The 22839-nt window shown below is 32.9% G+C and overlaps 2 protein-coding genes and 1 long non-coding RNA gene across 7 annotated transcripts; 2 read left to right on the top strand and 1 right to left on the bottom strand.

Moving 5' to 3' along the window:
* Positions 1-162: 162 nt before the first annotated feature.
* Positions 163-2072, bottom strand: LOC144997726 (uncharacterized). Its single transcript, XR_013659918.1, has 3 exons — positions 1737-2072; positions 815-877; positions 163-709 (listed from the first exon to the last, which is right to left on the bottom strand). It is a non-coding gene; the product is annotated as an uncharacterized LOC144997726 (long non-coding RNA).
* Positions 2073-10818: 8746 nt separating this feature from the next.
* LOC145034625 (lysine-specific demethylase JMJ17-like) lies at positions 10819-14627 on the top strand. 5 transcript variants are annotated; one of them, XM_078983097.1, is made up of 9 exons: positions 10819-11002; positions 11096-11280; positions 11348-11482; positions 11644-11973; positions 12106-12288; positions 12443-12504; positions 13527-13605; positions 14100-14197; positions 14432-14627. In XM_078983097.1, the coding sequence occupies exons 2-9, from the start codon at positions 11227-11229 to the stop codon at positions 14490-14492; spliced, it is 1002 nt and encodes a 333-aa protein (XP_078839223.1). In that variant the 5' UTR covers positions 10819-11002; positions 11096-11226; the 3' UTR covers positions 14493-14627. The 5 variants fall into 5 exon arrangements, with proteins under 5 accessions (XP_078839223.1, XP_078839232.1, XP_078839239.1 ...); XM_078983106.1 differs by having other exon boundaries at positions 14404-14549; XM_078983113.1 differs by lacking the exon at positions 14432-14627 and having other exon boundaries at positions 11356-11482; positions 14100-14391.
* A 3075-nt stretch (positions 14628-17702) lies between these two features.
* Positions 17703-22577, top strand: LOC145005529 (uncharacterized). The gene is made up of 5 exons (XM_078964619.1): positions 17703-17769; positions 17841-18715; positions 18821-19061; positions 19166-22468; positions 22555-22577. Exons 1-5 carry the CDS (start codon positions 17703-17705, stop codon positions 22575-22577), a joined length of 4509 nt encoding a protein of 1502 aa, XP_078820745.1.
* The last annotated feature ends 262 nt before the right edge of the window (positions 22578-22839 follow it).

The raw sequence follows: 22839 nt of genomic DNA, 5'->3' as shown, positions 1-22839 counted from the left end.
AATGATTGTTTGTTTTGGTGTGTTAATAGACCCCACAATTGATAATAAAGTTGTGTGTATATATCAAAATTTCTGTTTACTTGGATAAACATCAAGAATGACAATGAATTTGGCCTGAATGCCTACCTTTTAACCCCCACCATTTTTATGTACCCAATCAAATTAACATATACTCGCAAAAATCTCAATCAGATAAAATGGTTGATGACATTAAAATCACCAATACAGTAGAGGTTCACTCAGGCATTTTGTCAAACACTTTGTTTGATTGCCTTTATACAGACTGAGACTCGTGCTTTAGGTTCAAACATATGAATATGATGGTTTGAAGACTGTTTTCAGGGAACTGTTGGAGGTTTACCAAACTCAATTGTCAATGAGACAGTTTCTCTCAAGCATTTTCTCGAACAGTTTAATCGCCTTTATACATGTTGAGACTCACGAGCATTTATCACAAACCAGATGGTTTGAAACAGGGTCCTGTCAGGCATTTTATCAAACAGTTGGTGGAATCACAAACCAAATTGTTATACATGTACACCATTCACCATGAACACCCCAATCTAATTTATCTACTTCATGAAATGGTACTCAGCCTCAAAACACACACAAATTTTGACACTTTACAGTTTATACACAAGACTGTTGAAAGTTGTTGCCTTTGCGGAGGTATAGCGACACTAAATCTGATATTTCTACCATTAATATCCTGCAAAAGAAACAATTAAAAATGGTCACAAAAGAAACTAAAACATGGTGATAGAAGAAGCTAAAGTTAAGTGATGAATACAAATGACTAATGAGTGGAGCCTACCTATTTATATGTGAAATTGAGTCCTTCCGCAATATGAGGAGACAAGAAATGAATGGACACTATCTAGAAAAAAAAAAAAAAAAAAAAAAAAAAAAAAAGGTCATATTCTAGATATTTTCAAAGATAACTCCATTAATAGAAACTCTTGAAAGAAATATGTGTATTGACATTCAGGCGTAAAGACCTGGATTTTTGGATGTTATATCTATGAAATTTTCAGGTGTATCATTTAATGTTACATATGTGCCTCAAGTTAGTTATAACTTAATGTCAAAAGATAATTATTTTGTCACAATTGTTAACAAAATATATGCTTTACACAAGATTATATACATCGAGGATCCAGAATGACGCTGGTGAAAAAACAAATGATACACCTACTCTCCATAACTTCTTTACCATGGTAGAAAAACAGTTCAATAAGAAAGTTCAAATTGTGTGTAGTGATAAGGTAACCAAGATTCCTTTGATACTAAGTACTTATAGCATGAATATGGATATATTTATTACTTAATGAACAAACTTGTGAGAACATTTATGAGATCTTTGTAGATAATAATCGACTCACCTGAATCCTTAGAGTCAGGTGATCAAAGGAAACCCTAATGTGATTCAAGGGACACTAGCAAGTGGCAACACCATTATTAGTGCTTCCAACTACAAACAGGAAGATGTGGAAGTTGATGTAGGGAATGTCGATAATGGTTGTTAATGTGTGTGAATTCTCGGCAAGGTGTTCAACTGGTGGAAGAACAGTTGAGCCAAGGGTTTAGAAACACCAAATTTAGGTCTCAAAACACACAAAAACTTCAAACTCCAAATCATGATGAACTGAATTAAGTTCAAAATCAATGAAACATGAAGAATTACATTCTTCTACAAGAAATCGAACGAAAATTAGGTTGAAAACAGTAAATCATACCTCGGCGACCTCCACATTTCCAGAGCGTTCAAACAACCGAGCAAGAGCTGGTTATCAACACTAAACGGAAAACTACACACGAAGAGTTTAAATTCAGGGGAGAAATGCTGCTCCGGTAGTTCATCAACACCGGTTGACAAATCATCATCCAACTCCGAATCCAATGAAAGGGAAAGTTCTGTGACAACTGGAGACGAGGGTGTGGCCTCAAAGAACTTACTGGAAGTGGGTATGGAGAAAAGCTTTGAGGAAGGGGTTAGGGAGAATAGGTGTAAGGAGGTGGGAAACACCGAAATGTGATTGTGGAGGAAGGTAAAGAACGAAAGCGGAGGGAAACTGTAGACGAAGCCATGGACCGAGGTTTATGGGGTTTTAGCAAAAGGACGGCGTCTGCCGAACCGGATCGGACCGGGTCGGGTCGGACTAGATCAGACCGGACTGTATATATTTTATAGGGTCAGTAACTCAGTATCTGGTTTCGTATTTTCTGTTTTTTGATTCTATGTATTTGTTGGTTTGATACTTGACTAGATCTCCTTTCTCGTTAGAGCTTACTTCCTCCTAATATTATTGTCCATAGATAAAAACACAGATAATTTTATCCTTACTTTGAATTTAATGTTCTATTAAATGTTTAGTTTGCTAAGTAATATTTGAGTGAGTATTTTGGTAAAAATATTATTTATTTTTAAAAGTGGATTATTATTTTTGAACAAACCAAAAAGAAAATATGGATTATAATTTTGGGACGGATGGAATATTATTTAGACATACTTTTATTTTTGAGATAAATGACAAAATTTTAAAAGTTACGTCGTCTTCTCTGTTTTTTTTAACCCTTCATATATATTCGAACTCAGTTAGGAGATACATGGAATGAATTTTCATCCCATGTATATACAAAAAATTATTATGGCACAGTTCCATTATAGGGATAATGACAAAAAAAATTATTATATTTTGTCACATTTTCTAGTTTAACCACAAATTTTAATAAGTTCTAAAGAAATAACCAATTTTTAGTAAAATGTTTCAGCATGACCATTTTTACCTATTATAACCTATTTTATATACAAAAAAATACTATATTTTTCTAAAAGTTCGGTTTAATTTTTTATTTCATTGCATAAGATAGTTTTCATTATCATATACTTTCATTTTTTTTGTTCGTTAATGATTCGTTGATCTTTAACACTTATTTATGGGTTAATGATATTTTTAGAATATATTTTCTAACTAGGTGTAAAACTCGTGTGTTATACGAGTTGATTAAAGAATATAAAAAAAATTTATTTATTAGAAAGGATATTATAATCTTATACTTTTATATATATATATATATATATATATATATATATATATATATATATATATATATATATATATATATATATATATATATATATATATATATATATATAAGAACAAAAAAACATCAAATTTTGATATTTGATGGGCTTATTTTTTGTGTTTATCCTGGCCTCAATTTTATTTGGGCCGTGGTCCCATACTTGATGCAAAATAGATATTGATATAAAAACCATTAAGTTGTTGATAAAATTATGGTTTTAGCTTGAGTTGATCTAACTTTTCAATTTTTTCTACTTTTCTTCTTGTTACTTATTATTAATGGTTTCGTCCAATGAAATATAATTTGTAAGAAAATCCTCGAGTTTATAATTTTTTTTTATGTTTTTTTTATATTATATGTATTCATAAAAATATGGTTTTAGATTTATACATGCATTTTCAGAAATATAAATATAGAATTTTGATATATATTTTTAGAAGTGTATACATTTTTCGAAATATTAATATGCTTTTTAAATATATAATTAAATATTTTTACCTTTTTAGAGGTACATACATATTTTTTAGAAGCATAATACATATTTTTACTTTTTTTAATATAAATAACGTTTTCAAAGATATAGACATTTTTTAGAAACATAAATAGTATAATTATATTTTAGAAGTGTAAATATGTATGAATACATATTTTTAGACATTTATAAGTATAAATATATATTTTTTATGTTTTTTGAAATATAAATGCATTTATTTCATATAAACACGGTTTTTATTGATATACTTCTAAATACGTAAAAAAAAATATGTATGTATATTTCTACAAATATATTTTTATATTTTAATCCATATAAATAGAAAAACATACAATATATAAAGAAATAACATTTAAAATTTGTAAACACGATGTTTAATTAAACATGGTTTTCGTCTATATGTTTTTGATGGACGAATACGTATAATATGAAGAAAAAAAAAAAGATATTCCGGGTAAAAATATAAAAAACTTATAAACTTAAATGTTTTCTTGCAATTTTTATTTCATGGTAACCTAAAAACGTGTGATAGCATGTAACAATGGAATTGTAGTAAAAAAACACTTTAAAAATTTCGATTTTAGTGCAACCAAAAACAATAGTAAGGAATAAAGATTTTTTTCAAGTGAATTTTCTAAATAATTTTTAGTATTCATTTGTAATTCTAATTGTAATGTTATATTGTTACGTTGAAATATTAGAAAAAGTAATGTTTGATTATGTTTAGGATAATGATTGAAATTGTATTATTAATGTAATTTTAGTTGTAAATTATAATATTGTATTGTTTTGTTTCATTAGTAGTTCTAATTGTCATGTTGTATTGTTTGTGTTAGAAAATTACAAAGTTTGTTTAAATTAGTTGTGCTTATCCTTAGAATGATGATTGAAATATTTGGAATTGTATCATTTTAAACATAATTTCAAAAATGCTTTTTAGTGTTTTTTATTTTTTTCTCTAAAATAGTTTTTGTTAAAACTTTTTTTTGCATGGATAGTCTCTTTAGAGCAAACATTGCACACCGTTAGTCCTTATGACTAACGTGAGTTTTTCTGTTAAATAAAAGTGGAAAGACTGTATTGCCCTTCATTCTCTCTCTCTAGCACACCATTTCTCTTCTGTAAGAACGCCAATCACCTCGCAACATTAATTCTTTCTCTCATCCTTTTTTTCTTTCACAAAATGTTCATATTTTGTTTTCACCGATAAAACATAACACAAAGATTACACATACACGTACATAATTAGAGAAAGTACATCTTTCTTTCTTCTTTTTTCTTTACCTAATTGCTATTGAGTTTGAGTTCAAATGCTTTCTATATTACAACAATGGAAGGATTTATTGGTTCAGAAAGAAGGGTAAGGGTGGCGCTAATGGCCAACATGGAGGTAGAAAGGGAATGGAAGAGGATGGTCTAGTCATGTTGCCAGCTATGATGTTGGTTGAGTCGCTTCACTGCTACAGTGCTTTACAACGAACTTGAATCCTAAATCAAATTAGGAAGAAGCGGGAATTAAAGTGCCAACTAGAGAAATAGGGGCAGTGGAGGTAGGTGGAATGTTGGTGCACCACCACTTTTATTGTGACCTCATACCCTTTCACATTCCCAATCCCCTTTTCAATCTTAACTAACTATGACTCCATCCTCTAATTTGGTTTTTTTGGGTGTGAAACATGATAAACCCCACCATGTTCAAGATAAACCTTAACTTTTCAAAGTTCAAGCTCGATTTTCATCATATTTTTCATTTTTGTTTGAGCATCAAATGTTTAATTTATTGTTGTGTAGGTAGAGAATGGAGCCGCTTGATGGTGGGGCCTATAATTTCTCTGCCCCGGTATCGCAAGCGCCAACGAATGGAGTTGTGGCGAAGTTATGGAGGACGCTTCTAAGGCTCTATTGACATCAAGACTGGTAAGTTTGCCTAGATGTTATGGCGAAAAGTGATCGTATTTTAGGGTGGATAATTTAGATATTGAATCCATTTGGGGTTGGTCCTTTTTCCGACACCGGTTGATAATTGATTATGTGAAACTTATGCAAAAACTTTAAAACTTAGGTTTACAGAATCATCAAAATCACTAAGATACAACTCTTTGAGCTATCTTCTAGCCTTAGGTAATTGTAACACCTGTTGCCAAGTATTTCCTTTTCAACCCTTAGTATTTTAAATGATTGCAATTTAGCCCCTTACGCTGGGTGTACCAGGTTGTACATCGGGTGTAAGTCAACATGAAAGTCGTGGCGGAGGAGGAGTACGTTGGGCTTACATGTGGGTACGTCGGGAGTACTTGTTCAGTCCTTTAACCCTAATTTTTTACGGTTGTGTCCCCTATTTAAACATCTTAATCCCCCCTTGGACCTCCTTATGACCAATCTCCATTCCTCTAAACCCTAAAATTGAAACCCTAGCCCTTGTGAGTGAGATTTGAAGCTTGAGAGTGATCCTTAAGTGTTCTTGGTAGTGAAGGAAGATCATTCAAGAAGTGGTGGAGCATTCAAGCCTTTAGATCCATAATCTACATCTCTTTGTTCATCTTTTAAAGGTATAAAGTTCATACCTTGGAGCTTATTTTAATAGATCTTGATTAGTCTTGGATTTATGTTCTTCTTATCCCAAAACCTTGATCTTTGTGAGTATGAAATGATGGGATTTAATCAAAACAAAACAATCATATGTGTGCGTGCAACCCTAATTTCCATTGATCTATGTTTTCTCTAATTGAACATGCCACTTTTGAACATCAGATAAAAAAACCCTAGAAACCCTAGTGAATTACCAATAATCTAATATGAGTTAGGGTTTACATACCTTTTAGTTATTGTAGTAACTAACAAATTAAAACCTTTTTGAAAAACTCTTGGAAGCAAGCACCACAAGTGTCGTGCCTCTAATGGTTCACACCTAAACCCTGACAACCAAGGAGCTTGAAGATAGAGAGGGGAATAGTGGAATTTCGGCCATAAGACTCCAAAGGGAAGTGTTGGACGAAAATCTAAGACCAATGGTCTTTTTTTTTTTATAGTTGAGGTAGCTTGGTGTCAATGCTAGTGTTTAAGGAGGAAACCCTAATCCCTTTGCTTGGTAACCAAGCAACCCATTCCCCTCTTTCAAGGGGCTTGGACGAAATTCATTGGGCTTCCCTAATAGATTTTCATCTACCTCACCCAATGAGGTCCATGGGCTCCTTTCCTCAACTTTCAGTAAATGAGAAAACAAACCCTGCACTTTTAATAAATCTAATTAATCCCAAAATTAATTACAATTAATTTCTGATTAATTATTAATTATATGATATGATTTCCAATTAGCATATTATTCTCAAAATATATTAATAAATCATTTATTATGATTTCTAATTAGTTATTAACCATATAATAAATTAATAAATCATTATCTCTCTTTAAAAATTATCGTATTCAATTGCTAGGTTTGAGGGCAACCCAAAAAGACTATGCTACTATCAATTCAAGATTATACCGGTTATAGTTATGAGCTTAGACACCTAATCCAATAGTCTCCCACTTAGATAAGTCTAATAACTATAACTGGCAGTATAACTTCCAAACTGATCAGCAAATTGTAGCTTCCAAAAGCCATTGTCAAACTTTGACCCAGTCAGCTACGTGTCCTAAGATAAGTGATCAAATATTCAACCATTATTCAAGATATCGTATGGAGATGAGACAAGGATTATAATGAATCTCATTTTCTAAGTTTTGTTTCCCGATTTCTGATTTATGACGACTGATTTAGACTACTAATTGAACGTATCAATTCAGTCTAGGCCTGGCCAAGCACTTCAGATGTTGACATCAAATCATCGAGGGGCCTACAGATATCGCTTTTCCTGTTAAGGAAAAAGCAATGGATAAACTTCGACTTATATGCTTATACCATTTACTCATCAAATCACGCATATTAATACATTTTATAATATCAAGTTACTGATGTGTTTACGTATTATCAATGCACAATTGACTCGTAACCAACAACTCATATATCTCCATTTTAAGAATATAAGATATTACCATCTCAAAATTACTCATGATAAAATCCATGAAGTAATTCTCTGAGCACAAGTTTATCCAATACTTAAAATCTCCATTTTCAAGTACTTATGAACATTGCAGCAAAACTATTGCTATGTCTACACCCTTAGACAATCTACAATTCAATTCACGATAGTCTTAATTCGCTATTTACTTCCAAAAGTACGATCGGCTGCGAATGTTTGAATAATCCAATTATTCGGGAAGTTAAACATGCAAAGTGAAACACAATAATAACCTAATTAACTATGGTCTCAAAACTGTTGAATATAAATAAAACTCTTATTATTTAAGCACCATATTAATTAGACTTTATTCATTGTAAAAAGTTTCGAGTAATCAACTAAACACTTCAATTAAACATCAGTTATGTCATGTTATAAACATGCATACTATGTCTCTTTATGGTCTTTCCTTTGTGAACAGATCGATTGGACACTATTCCAATGATGCTCATTTCACAATTTCAAATTCTTGTTATTACTAAATGTGTTAGAGTTCAACCTTACATGTAATATCATTTTGTTATGTCGAGGCTTCAAAGTCACAAAGACTTTACCAATTCCATTGAAACTTTGCTACTAAAACAATTCCATGGTAACGAAGTCTCAAATTCAAGATACACTCCTTGAACACCTTCCTTGCATTAAGGTTTCTAACTCACATGTAGGTTTTATTATCAACTTCCACTATGGAAACATTTCTATATACCCATATGACTATTAATTATGAACAAGAGTCACCTCCACTCAGAATTATATAAATATGGTCTGTCCAAAATAATATTATACTTCCAACTATCCAAAAGTAACCAATCTTTTGGTAAACCTCATACTGTCCTTGAAATTTGTTTAACAACCTTAGTCACACCAAGTTCTAGTCTTTTTCCCTCTTAATACCCTATGCATTTGTAAAATCGGACAAGTGAATATTAATATTATAGCATATGTAATCAAACCTATATCCCAAGCATATGGGATTCGATACATAATGTCTTACATAAAGGCATGATATATGATCACTCTCTTGCTATAATATTTCCATATATCGAATTTCCTATGTTGAATCATTTCAATACAATATTCATATATGTCCAAGACTAAGTTTTATTAAAACTTCAATCTAAACTTTTAGATTCGAAATGAAGTATAAATGCCCTCTCCCCTAAATAATTTTGTAGCGAAAAAGTTCCCAACCTTTGCAATTTGCAAATTTGAATTATTTGTTTTCTACAACTAGTATTGCCAACCTGCAATACTTAGCATAACAACTATGCTCCTGCTAGCATAATAATTATATTCTCACTAGCTTTGACATGTATCCAGAAACCAACTGCGCTTCTAAAAATCAATACTATTGACTTTCTTAGTAAAGTACAGACTTCTAGTATGTGAAGTTTTGATAAGTCTGTAGTCAGACTTCTCAAGCTTATACACCTTCCTTAGATAGCATGTGTGTGTTTAAACCCTTTAAGAGCTTATAGCTATAACCAAAACTTGTGGTCTCTATTAAGGGTATTTTAGTTTTTTTACTTAAGTTGTAACATTCTCATTTTAATTTATATTAAGAAAAAAAAAACTTGTGGTCTCTATACTATTAAGGGTATTTTAATCATTTAATGGACCGCGAACATAAAACACACCATCTCTAGAAAGTGTTGATCCTCAAACGTCTGGTTTGATAAAAAATTAATTTCAATATATATATATATATATATATATATATATATATATATATATATATATATATATATATATATATATATATATATATATCTTAACTATATTATTAAACACATTGCCCATTTCTTGAAAATTAAGAGGTATACATTTTATAGCACAAAGTACAATCTATTAAGCTTACAATGTATACGTATACACGAGTATCATTATACCAAACCCTAATACCCTTTTGACACTATCAACATCATTTATTCCAAATCCGTCTGCCTCCTCACTTTCTTCGATCTCCGATACGCTTCCATTACCACCACCCTCCTATAGACGTCGCCATCGCCACCCTGCCGACGTTGTCCCCTACATCGCCACCAGACATCGCACACTAGGGATGAGATTTAGAACCGGAACACCGGACCGGAACCGGACCCGTTAGAACCGGAATATATAAAATCGGGTCCGGTTCCGGGTTTAAAAATTGGCTTTATCCGGGTTCCGGGTAATCCGGGTTTGGGTCCATTGGGTCCGGGTAAACCGGGTCTAAAATCCGGAACCGGTTTTTGGAACCGGAACCACTTTTAGGGCCGGAACCACTTTTTGCGAAACGTTTACAAGATGCATATCTTATTCGTTTCAACTCCAATTGACATACGGTTTTTTCCAACATGTAGTTTAGAGTTTGTACATGATTCTAGACTATAAATTTGTCATTTTTAGTTTTATATTCATTGACTTACAATCCTCAAAAGTTGAGATAACAAAGCTGAAAGTTTTTAGTTTTTTAGTTTTTTTGTATTCGGTGAAAGTTTTAAAACATGCATACCTAATTCGTTTGAAGTCGGATTGACATGTGGTTTTTTCCAACTTCTAGTTACAGTTTGTACATGAGTTTAGACTATAATTTTGTCATTTTTGGTTTAACATTCAATGATTTACAGTTCTCCGAAGTCGGGATATCAAAACTGAAAAGTTTCAACTTTTTAGCTATTTGTTTTTGTACTTTGTATTATGTGAAAATATTAACACAAGTATATCTCATTCGTTTAAATTCGGATTGACATGCGGGTTTTTCCAAAGTGTATTTTAGAGTTTGTACATGATTTTAGACTCTAATTTTGTTAATTGTGGTTTCGTATTCAATAAGTTACAGCCCCCCAAAGTCGGGATATCAATATGAAAATTTTCAAAGTTCAACCCACTAAGTAGTAAGTAATTACAAAAAAATTCCGGTTTTTTCGGGTTTTTCGGGTCTAAACCCACTTTATCCGGTTCCAACCTACCCACTTTGATGTTTCCGGGTTTTCCGGTTCTAGACCCACTTTACCCGGAACCGAACCGGAACCGGTTCCTATATACCGGTCCGGTTTCCGGTTCTATAAAATCCCGTTAACCGGTTCCGGGTTTTCCGGGTCCGGGTCCATCCGGTCCGGGTTTGGACCCACTTTCATCCCTATCGCACACCATAAACAGATCCGGAGATGGTCATTGTTCATCCGAACACAGAGGGGAGGAGGACTTCGCTTATGTGTTCATTGTTCGTCCTATTCACATCGACATGCCCCTTGCCAACCTCTCTGCATCTTCGATCTTGAAAAACCCTAAAGATCTACGTCAATCATCTCGAGAAACCAGTGCTGACGACGATTCCGCCGCCTACCACCACCTTCGTAACCCCCCTCAGCCACCACAGGTACCCTCTAGACACAAGGATTATCCTATTGACATTGACAACACCAAATATGCCCCTTTCCTGCCTTCGATTTTTACCCTAACACGCTCTCAGGTCTCAGCTATCAAAGATACCGAACACAGAGGGGAGAAGGACTTCGCTGCTGACGACGAATCACCTCTCAGCATCTTCGATCTTGAAAAAACCTAAAGATCTGCGTCAATCATCTCGAGAAGCCGCTGCTGATGAACAGATCCGCCACTTACCACCACCTTCGTAACCTCCCTCAGCCACCACAGGTACCCTCTAGACACAATGATCATCGTTTCTTCCAAAAACTTCTTCCAAATCTATAATATAGTAAAGATATTCAGGGAGGACAAGATTTTGTCAAAGCTTCCTGTTGCTATTATTCAGTCTTGGTATCAGCGACAAGGTTATGTCAAGTTTATGGCTGATTTAATTCAGAAGGAATTGCAAACCTTTTGGTCTCCTGATGAGGTAAAAAAGTCTATGGCTCCTGATTTAATTCAACAATAATATTCAGTCACTGAAGTATATATATACTCTGTTATACGTGTAGTATCATCATAAGAAGTATATATATACTCTGTTTCTTGATCTAATCTTCAATTCTTTGAACATATGATACAATTCTGCAGGAGTTGGTTTTGAAATCAAAGTTACTGAAGATGTGTCTGGAAGAGCGATCTTTGCTTGAAGATGTTTTACAGAATTATATAAAGTGGGAGCACCATGCATGTTCTGCACTGCATGATGCCGAGTCATTGTTGAATATTCTTGATGTCAATCTATCCTATGATATTGTCTTCAAAATTGGAGATCAGATTACTAAGATGGAGTCCATAATGAAAGCTGAGTATTCACTTCGTTTTGACTCCCTTGTCATTCCAAAACTACAGGAAACTTGTGCAATTCTCCAGTGGTGCTTTATAGCTCTTAATTTCCATGCTGTTGATCCAACTCTCAATGTGAGTTAAATTTCGACATGCAATGTGATTGCTTCCTTTTTTCTCCTAATTGGTGTCATGTTGATTTTTGTTAGCCTGTAGGTACCATGTTTCCTAATGATATTATCTGATCTTTTTTTGAACATTTTGCAGGAAGTTCTAACGTTATTGGAGGATGCAGAAAAACATCATGTTACATATGCATCTCGTCCTTTTTGGAGGTCATTGGTTGATGGTATGAATTGGCTTAAGAAAGCCTTAGAGATCCTTGGTCCATGCAATGACAATAAAAGGTTTGATTTGAGTGACGTTAAAGAAACTTTGAGACAATATAAGGTATTAGTTATTATTCTCTCCAGTGTTAATATGCGATTAGTGGCAGAAACATTGTTTATTTTGTTCAAGTTTATAATAAAGAAAAAAGGGCATGCTGTTTATCCTTTTTCTTTTTTCTTCCATGTATTTTACTTATGACATTTTTTGATGGCAGATGATTAAGATTTCCTTTTCGTTGATCGTTGACCGATTACTTGATGCTGTTAAGAGGCACAAGTGAGTTTCACCAATCATCCAAATTCTCCTTTAGTTTTTTGCTCTCTTTTTATTAATTGTTTGGATTTAATCTAGATATATAAGTTGATGGCTATAGCTAAAGTGGAAGATTTCTTGTAGTAAATATATGTGAACTATAAAATTATTGAAAAAAATTCATAAAATCAGAAAGGTACTTTTTGTTCTTCTACTATTAGATGGTAATCTGCTTTTCGGTTATTGCAATAGTTCTGATTGCTGGATTTTAAATGCTCGTATTAACCTAGCACTACATTTTCGTATGATGCCATAATGATGGGTACTTTCAACTACAGTTCATGTTGCATACCTTCTTAATATGTCATTAATTTTTGATCTAACAACTTACATTACATTCATAACCCCTGGAATAGCTACCTCAAATACCGAGGATCCTTGGCCCATGAAGATTACGCTCGAATTTAATACTAAGGGAATTGTTTATCCCCTAAATACAAGGGATTAACCAAACAATTGGATTGAGATTATTATTAGTTTTCTCTAGGCTTTGGATGAGACAATCGACTTCTTGGAAGACTAGAGAAGCTTTGTGTTTGTCATTAGTTAATTTAATTCAATAAACTTGTTTGGATCCTATTTAAATAAATACTTATACTTGGTGGAAACAATTTAACTAGAATTTACATTGAGGGAATTGATAGAAAAAAGAGATACTAACATAATGTCATATTTTCTTGTGCTGTTCATTTTATTTCTTCTTCTGTAATCCAAATGAAACGAGGCACAATGTGACCAAGCATTGCCATCTCCTGCTTGAGCCCCACATTTACACTTGAGTAATAAATTAACCATTATTATTAATTTGAAAGAATCAATAAGAATGTGAACGTCTATTTAATGGGCAAAAGAAAAGGTTTGACTTGTTACGTTATATTAAATGATAATACTAATTGTCATATACTGTAACATTTATAATTATAAATTCTTATTAATCCAGTGGTAATTATCTTTTTCAAGCAACATTTTGGCTTTGTGTTGTGCAGTGTATGGGTGGAGGAAGTGAAATCTTTTTTCAACTGCAGCAGTGGAGATCGATCATGGTCTTTGTTACTGCAACTTGAGGTGATGTTTTTTTTTCTTCTTCTTGAATGAAGTTATCAATAGAGAACCAGTAGTGGTCTCTTACTGTTCATGGTAAGACTTTACCCTCCATTTCATATGATTTGAAATATTTTTGGTAAAGATTTCTACTGTTATTATATTAATTTTTAAATTTTTGGTAAACGATAGTATTCATGGTAAGAATTTACCCTCCATTTCATATGATTTGAAATATTTTTGGTAAAGATTTCTACTGTTATTATATTAATTTTTAAATTTTTGAGTATATTTGTTAAGTTTTGTATGATTTTTAAATATTTTTGGTATGGATTTTGACAGTTATTATATTCATTTTTAAATTTTTAATTATATTTGTCAACGATAGTATTCATGGTAAGAATTTAATTTGATTATTTTGGAATGATTATTAATATCCAAAAATACATCATTTTCTATTCTATAATACCTTATTCCAACTATAAATTTAATATATGTTTTTCATTTCTAACTCTCAGAGCACAATTCGACAGTTAGGGTTTGAGACGATTGAATCATTCATTTGGAATCGGGAAGACTGCAGCATTGCATTGCATTCCGTGACACACGAATTCAGGTTCTCTTTACTTCTTTCTATCTGTTATAACTTCAAGTATGTCTATAATATTTTATTTCTTCTATTTGAAGTGATAAACTTCATCTGTGTCATGTAATACACTTATATAATATGTAGATTTGGTGTGTATGTACGTGTTTGTTACATTGTATATATGTATGGTTGTATATGTATATGTTTTGACCTTGTGTGTATGTCTATTTCAGTGACTGTGTTTGCGGTCTTAAATGGCAGGGACTTTAACAAAGTTTTCTGTTTTTTCTTCTTGAAAGAGAACATGGTTTTCTTTACATGAGAAAAACTAAGAAATTAATGTTTAGCAAAATGTTGTGACCATCAAACCAATATCTTAACATACACAAAAAAACAGTTTTTTTGAGTTTGAGTGAATGTGTCTTCGTGTTTTTATGATTGTAATAGTAGAGACTTCATCATTTTTTTTTGTATGTGCATTTTTATTTTTGCCAATTAATTTTAGTATATACTTAAAGAGAATATACCCTTTTTTGTTTACTCATATAACTATGGTCTATATACGTATAAATATCACATATATCACAAATATTATATATATGATATGATATATCCACAGTTTATGAATTTACCGATTTGCCCTTGGTTCAACAAAAATATAGGATGTGAAAAAAAATCCGGTTCCAAATGCTGCAAAGTGTAACTAAAAAAACATAGATTGGAAATATGAAAAAAACCATAATAATCCAGAAATGATGTCCGTTTAGTAATTTTTGAGGCATTGGGGATATAGGCAACTTAGGGTTTTCTACTTTTGAATATTCTTTTCCCTAAACTTTGTCATGAAAATGGTCAAATAAGTGCTGCTTTGATAAACTTTTTCATGAAAATGGTCAAATAAGATATAAATTGATAAAGTTTGTCATCAACTTGACTTCTGATAACTAATGTAATAAAAAGTCTTATTGCTTGGATATTTCAAATTTACAATACCTGTGTTATTATACATTTGGCATTTAAATCGATATAACTTTTTATATAAATAATGATGTAAATCATTTCTACATCAACATAATTTTTTTTTTACGTAGAAATGGTGTTATGTTTAATGTCACATTAAATTTGGTGATGAAAGACTTTATTAAACACCAACTTTAGTATTGATGTTTCATCGTTTAAAATCGTTGGTTCAAAGTTTAAGTATAAAACCCAAAGTTTCATTACCTTAGATTAGATTAGGCTGGTAATTTTAGATGGAAATAAATTATTTTAAGAATTAATACTTATCCATTTGTAACAAATTGTCAAATCCTATCCACGACCGTCAGCTAAAATGGAATCTCAATTGTCAATTGTAATCGTTTAGTTAGTTTGTAGAAGAGTCATTGTATTGTTAAACAATTTTAACCATTTCAACAAAAAGTAAGATTTAAATTCAATTTTGACAATTTTAATCAATCATATATGACTTTTGTTTTGTATAATCATTAACGGTCACATTTATGTTGATGCATTTTCATTGCTACTGAACTTCCATTTGTGGTATATTTTGACACCCGTTCGTGTGAATTTCATTTGGAGAGACGTAAAAGCAAACAAACTCTTCATTATCCTCATTGATCAAAATGTATGTTTAAAAAACTATTTATATCTTATATTCATTTTCATAATTTATCATAAGTATTTTGTTTATAAAAATATTACATTTTCTATTAGAGAGAAAAATTGGTAGCAGTTGTTCCACAACAAATGATGCGTTTTATTTATGGAGGGAATCTATTGGGTGGTGTGTTCTCTTTAAACCATTTCCAAATCGAACCAACCTATGCTGAGTATCCGAGGTATCAAAAATACAGTTTATTACGTGGTGATTTGATGATTAGGATCAGCAATAACACGCGGTTTAATCGTTTGGCCGATTCTATCATATCATGGTTTCCGGTTTTTCCATTGGTTCCCTCGATTAAAAGTTTAATAGAGGATCGGACAGAGAGAAAAATGATGATCGGTAAATTTAATAACTTTTATATATATTTTTAACATCCTAAATTTTTTAAAATAATAACTTATCCTTTTAATAATCGTTGTTTTTAGATATTGTTGGAAAAATCATCAAAGGCAAGCGAAAATATTCCCGTTACTTTGGTTTAATGTCGTTAACTTCGTTCACTTTATATCTCCAAGACGGCCCGTAAGTGATTATTATTATTATTATTATTATTATTATTATTATTATTATTATTATTATTATTATTACACTAAAACAAATTTAGATGACTTTGGAAATATTTGATTATAAATAGGGAGAGTATAATAAAGTTGAAACTATATGTAACCGCACGAACACGCCATCAAATTGTGAGGACTTGCTATGCAATAAAGAGAAACTATATAATATTTGTTTCTCGGGTAAAATTGGTTCATTTGGATACAAGTAAGTTTTTTTTAGAAAATTATATACTTGTAGTGATATTAAAATAACTAAATCAATCTGTTTTAATAGTTTTTATATTATTTTCAGTGAACATTTTGATATCAACCGAATTAACCGACGTAGAGTTCCAGCCGAGGATGCCGGAAGCATTTAACATCATGAATATGCCTAGAAGAATTTTTGATTCCGTGTGACACATTTAGTGGTGTTTTTTTTTTGAAGTTTTGAGAATTTTTACGAGTGTGTTTTCTTTTAGAGTTGATCTACATTAATGTTAGACATATTGTGGTGAATTTTTTCATGTACGGTTTATTTTTCTTATGTTGCTTTATGACTTGATAAATAATAATTTTTGGATATTAATGGATAATTCTTTTAACTATATATTAGTTTCTCCTATTGTGTTTTTGAATTACAAGTTTTTAGTATATTTGGTTATTTATTAAGGGTTGTGTTGGTATTTAAAAAACAAAAAATAAATTAATGTTTAAATCAAATTTGATTAGTTTTTCAACAAAAAATTAGTTTAACGTGAGAATCTCTTGTTGAATTAATGAGCATGTGTACAGTTGCTAATGTTTAGATCTGATATATGAAAAGTTTGTACTAATATAAATTGTTATTGATATCAACCAAACTAAGCAACGTAGAGTTCCAACCGCGGATGCCGGAAGCATTTAACATCATAAATATGCCTAGAAGAATTTTTAATTCCATGTGAGACATTTGGTGGTGTTTTTTTTTTGAAGTTTTGACAACTTTTACGAGTGCGTTGCTTTTATTGTTGATCTACATTAATGTTAGACATATTATGGTGAATTTTTTCATGTATGGTTTATTTTTCTTGTGTTGACTTATGAATTCATAAATAATAATTTTTGGATATCTATGGAAATTTTCTTTTAATTATGTATAACTTTCTTCTATTGTGTTTTTGGATTACAAGTTTTTAGTATATTTGTTTATTTATTAAGGGTTGTGTTGCTTTTTGAAACACACACATACATGACTACTAAATCACATGGTCTACATTACAAAATGTTACATTCTTGATGATATAATATGTGCTTATTCTTAACATTTCCATTATAGTGTTCAATGGGGACTGTAGATAAGGGAAACGAAAACTGTGATGATTCCCAAAACCCGATAGATATAGAAAAAGGTATGTCGTTTATATGAGTATATATTTGCATTTATAATATATAACTATTTATCCAAATAATATGTTTGTAGAAAATCGAAAAAGATACAATAGAAACTATTATGCACGAAAAAAGGAGAAAAACAAAAAGAGAAGAATAGCTAACGGTGAAGGATGTAGTCAACCTACAACACTCACAAGTTGCACTATAATGGAGACAAACGAAACAAATATCAACGAAGATTCCTCTGTGAGTGTTATAAGTGCTGCTCAGAGGACGAGTACTTATAATAAAGAATATTATCAACGAAGAAAGGAACGAACTATGATGACAAAAAGAAGAGTATACGCCTTTCAGGACGATCCGTATGATTTTGTTTATGAAAATATCCGTATGGAACATCGTATATTAAAGGCTCAAAACCCTTGTGTTTATTGTGGAGCAAAGCGACTACAATATGAATTCCCTACCTTTTGTTGCATGAGTGGGAAGACAAAACTGGCACACTCCCCTATTCCCACAGAGTTGCACCAACTCTTCACAAGGCAAGAGCAGCTAGAAGAAAGCTTCAGGTACAATATAAGGGTGTATAACTCAAACTTTTCTTTCGCATCACTAGGTGTAAATGTGGATAAAGAATTGGCCAATATGAATTCTGGAGTTTACACTTTTTGTGCGCACGGAACACTCTATCATAATATCGATCAGCTAATTTCAAGGGATGGTAAATCGAGGTATTTACAGTTGTATTTTTATGACGGTGAAGCTGAAATATCACAAAGATCCTCCTGGAAGAATGTTGATAGAAGAATCATCCAAAAACTAACACGTATTCTAGCTTCGAATCCGTACGTTAGAACATTTAAACAACTTTCTGATCTAGGACCGCTTGATAATTATAGAGTGACTTTGAATGCATCGGTGGAGCTTGACCAAAGGGTGTACAATAAGCCTACCACATCTGAGGTGTGAATAGTAGCATTTAATTTTATTCATTTTAAAATTAAATGTCTCATATTTATTGTTATACATATCATATTAATCACCATATTGAACTACACCTTTGCATAGGTTGCTGGTATTTGGGTTGAAGGAAATGACAACATCACTGCATATAAAAGAAGTATTATTATCTACGGGAGGTCTAACTATAGTACTGAAATTCAACCTCACTTTGGTTGTTATGATCCTTTGTCGTATCCTTTATTCTTTCCTAATGGTGAGTCTGGATGGCATCCTAAAATACCAAGATATGGGGTGGCCATGGATGAAATTATTAGTGACAATGAAGACAATGATGAAGGTTCAGAAGGTACACCTTTAACATTCTTTTACATGTTTAAAACATGTAACACGTATTGCCTTAAATATTTGGATATTAAATTTATATTTTTCACATAAATTATGATATCACAGGATCTACTTCAAAAAAAGGCAGAAACACTGTAAGTATGCGGGAGTACTATTGTTACAAGTTCCAGATACGGTCGAATGATAATGTGATTTTGATGGGAGGGAGATTGTTCCAGCAGTTTGCAGTAGATACCTATATAAAGATTGAGACTACACGTTTGGTTTTTGTTGAAAAGAACCAAACCAAAATTAGAGCTGATTTATATCAGGGCATTGTTGATTGTTTTAATGCCGGTGAGGCTCAACCAAGTAGGGTTGGACAGAGAGTTGTGTTACCTGCAAGTTTCATTGGAGGTCCACGTTACATGCGCCGAAGATTTCTGGATGCCATGGCTTTAGTTCAAGATGATGGGAGGCCTGATATATTTCTTACAATGACTTGCAACCCAAAATGGAAAGAAATCGATGATGAGTTATTGCCTGGACAGTCAGCTCAAGATCGACCGGACCTTGTTGCAAGAGTTTTTCATGCTAAGTTAGAGGATCTCAAGGTACAATTATTGCAGAGACATATAATCGGTGTGGTGGGGTCATATGTGTATGTGATAGAGTTTCAAAAGCGTGGATTGCCACATGCACATTTCCTCTTAATAATGACCCATGGATATAAGATGAATAATCCAAACGATTATGACAAACTTGTGTGTGCCGAAATTCCCGACCCAATAAGGTTTCCTGAAATGCATGATCTTGTCAAAAGTCACATGATGCACGGTCCATGTGGTAGCTTACGAGAAAAAAGTTCGTGTATGCAGGGTGTGCCAAAAATATGTCGTTTCAGATATCCTAGGCAATTCAATGAAAAGATATCACAAGGAGAGGACTCATATCCATTATATAGAAGGAGAAATAATGGAATTGAGGTTACTGTAAGAAATACATCATTGGATAACAGATGGGTGGCTCCATACAACCCGAAGTTGTTAATGATGTTTAATTGTCATATCAACGTTGAGGTTTGTTCGAGTATAAAGTCTGTGAAGTACCTCTTCAAATATGTTTATAAGGGCCATGATAAACAAGTTATCCATATTGATAAAGACCAAGAAAATGTTGTTAGTAATGAGATAAAAAAAAGTTTCAAGACGCACGTTATGTGTCCCCTCCCGAGGCATTATGGCGAGTTTTTAGCTTTCCTCTATCAGAAAATCTACCCTTGTGTGATGGCGTTGCAAATACATCTCCCAAATCAACAGTTGGTTAGGTTCAAAGACGTTGACAGAATGGAAGACATTGTTGATAGAGAGAAAGAAAAAGATTCAATGTTGACGGCATTTTTCAAGAAGAATAAAGAAGATTCCAAAGCGAGAGAATATTTGTATAAGGATTTTCCCAAACATTTTACATGGAATCGGAGCAACCATTGTTGGAGGATCCGGGAACATAAATCAATGGTTGGTCGACTTGTTTATGCTAATCCAGCTGAAGGAGAGAGATACTACCTACGCCTGCTTTTATGTCATATCACCGGGCCTACCTGCTTTGAAGATTTATACACAGCAAATGGTGTATTACACCCTACATTTCGAAAAGCAGCTCTTGAAAGAGGTTTAATAGAGACGGATGATAATTTATCACAGTGTCTTGAAGAGGCTTCCTTATTTCAATTTCCCAGCGCACTTAGAAGGTTATTTGCGACGATGCTGATTTTTTGTGAACCAGGAAATGTTCGCAAGTTATGGGACGACCACTATGATTCTCTTTCTGAAGATTACAGGAAACAATATGGATGCGCCGAGCGAGTGCAAAATATGGTCCTCATCGACATTAGAGTCTTCCTAGAATCTATGAGTAAAAAGCTTAGTGATTACGACCTTCCAAAGGTCAGTGCACACATCGATTTACAATCAAGAGGCTATCGTGAGGTGCAAGAAGAATACTCTATAAATGTGGAATATGAAGACTTACATGCGCGAGACTCTCTCAATCCAGACCAGAAGTTTGCATATGATGAGATAATGAGGCATGTGGATCAAAATATTCCGGGTGTCTTCTTCATAGATGGTCCCGGTGGAACTGGAAAGACATTTTTGTACAAAGCTTTGTTGGCTAATATTCGTGCTCGTGGTCTTATTGCACTTGCAACTGCCACGTCAGGTGTTGCGGCTAACAACATGCCAGGAGGGAGAACAGCTCATTCACGATTTGGAATTCCGCTCAATCTTGATAATAACTCGATGTGCAAGATCACTAAACAAAGTGGGAAGGCTCAGATACTTCGCGAGGCAAAGGTAATCATATGGGATGAAGCAGCAATGGCTAAGAGGCAGGCAGTAGAAGCAGTTGATCGCACAATGCAAGACATCACAGATGAGAAGCTCCCTTTCGGTGGAAAGATAATGGTTATGGGAGGTGACTTTAGACAAGTGTTACCGGTCGTGAGACGTGGCACTCGAGCACAAATTGTCGACTCTAGCTTACGAATGTCACCTCTATGGGCTTCAGTTAAAAGGCTTCGATTAAGTATCAACATGAGAGCGGTAAATGACCCATGGTTTTCTGATTTTTTATTACGAGTCGGTGATGGAAAGGAGGAAACATTGGACGAGTCCTATATTCGTATACCTGATAACATGTCCATTCGGTACACTGATAAAACTAAATCAGTGGACGCTCTGATTGATGCAATATTTCCTTCTTTGGAATCCAACGGCGCCGACTCAAAATTTATCATTTCGAGGGCGATACTGTCAACTAAAAATGAAAGTGTTGATGAGATTAATAATAAGTTGATCGAACGATTTTCTGGCGAGCAAAAAGTTTACTATAGTTTTGATGAAGCGGAAGATGACAAAAATAACTTATATCCGATGGAGTATTTGAACTCGCTAAATGTTAGTGGTGTACCCCCTCATTATCTTCGGTTAAAAACTGGGTGCCCTGTAATACTTTTGCGAAATATCGATCCTTCAAATGGGTTATGTAATGGCACCAGATTGATATGTCGAGCTTTCCAACAAAATGTCATTGATGCAGAGATAGCGGTTGGCCAACATGCTGGAAAAAGAGTGTTTTTACCAAGAATTCCTCTATGTCCGTCTGACGATGAGATGTTCCCATTCAAACTTAAAAGAAAGCAGTTTCCAATTCAGCTTAGTTTCTCTATGACAATCAATAAAGCTCAAGGACAAACAATTCCAAATGTAGGTGTTTATCTACCAGAATCGGTATTCTCACATGGCCAGCTTTATGTGGCGTTGTCCAGAGGAATATCACATGTCAATACCAAGGTATTAGTAAAGCCAGAAAAAACGTTTCATAATGATGGAATCTACACATCAAACGTTGTGTACAAAGAAGTGTTATGTGATTAACAAGGTACAATCAACAACTTATTATTATACAATTTCTTCAAATATGTATCTTAGATGCTTATTTGATGTTTAATGCAGGTCTAGCAGATGAAGCAACATGATTGCAGATTGGTGTAGGTTATATATTGGACATGTTATAAATGTACAAAACTATATGGTTGCAGATTGTTGTTATTTATATATTGTTAAAATCAAGTATGAACTATCAGATGAATTATTTGAGATGTAGACTCAACTTTTATTGTATTGTATGACTATACACCTAGCAAGAAACTATATGTTGAAATGAACTATTCGACACATAATAGTCTACCAAATGGCCACAATGAATAACTCACGTCTAAAGGAAACTATTAAAACTAT

Source organism: Lactuca saligna, chromosome 1 (assembly GCF_052625555.1).
Source record: "Lactuca saligna cultivar CGN05327 chromosome 1, ASM5262555v1, whole genome shotgun sequence".
Classification (NCBI taxonomy): Eukaryota; Viridiplantae; Streptophyta; class Magnoliopsida; order Asterales; family Asteraceae; genus Lactuca; species Lactuca saligna.
This window is presented reverse-complemented; position numbering and strand designations above follow the sequence as displayed.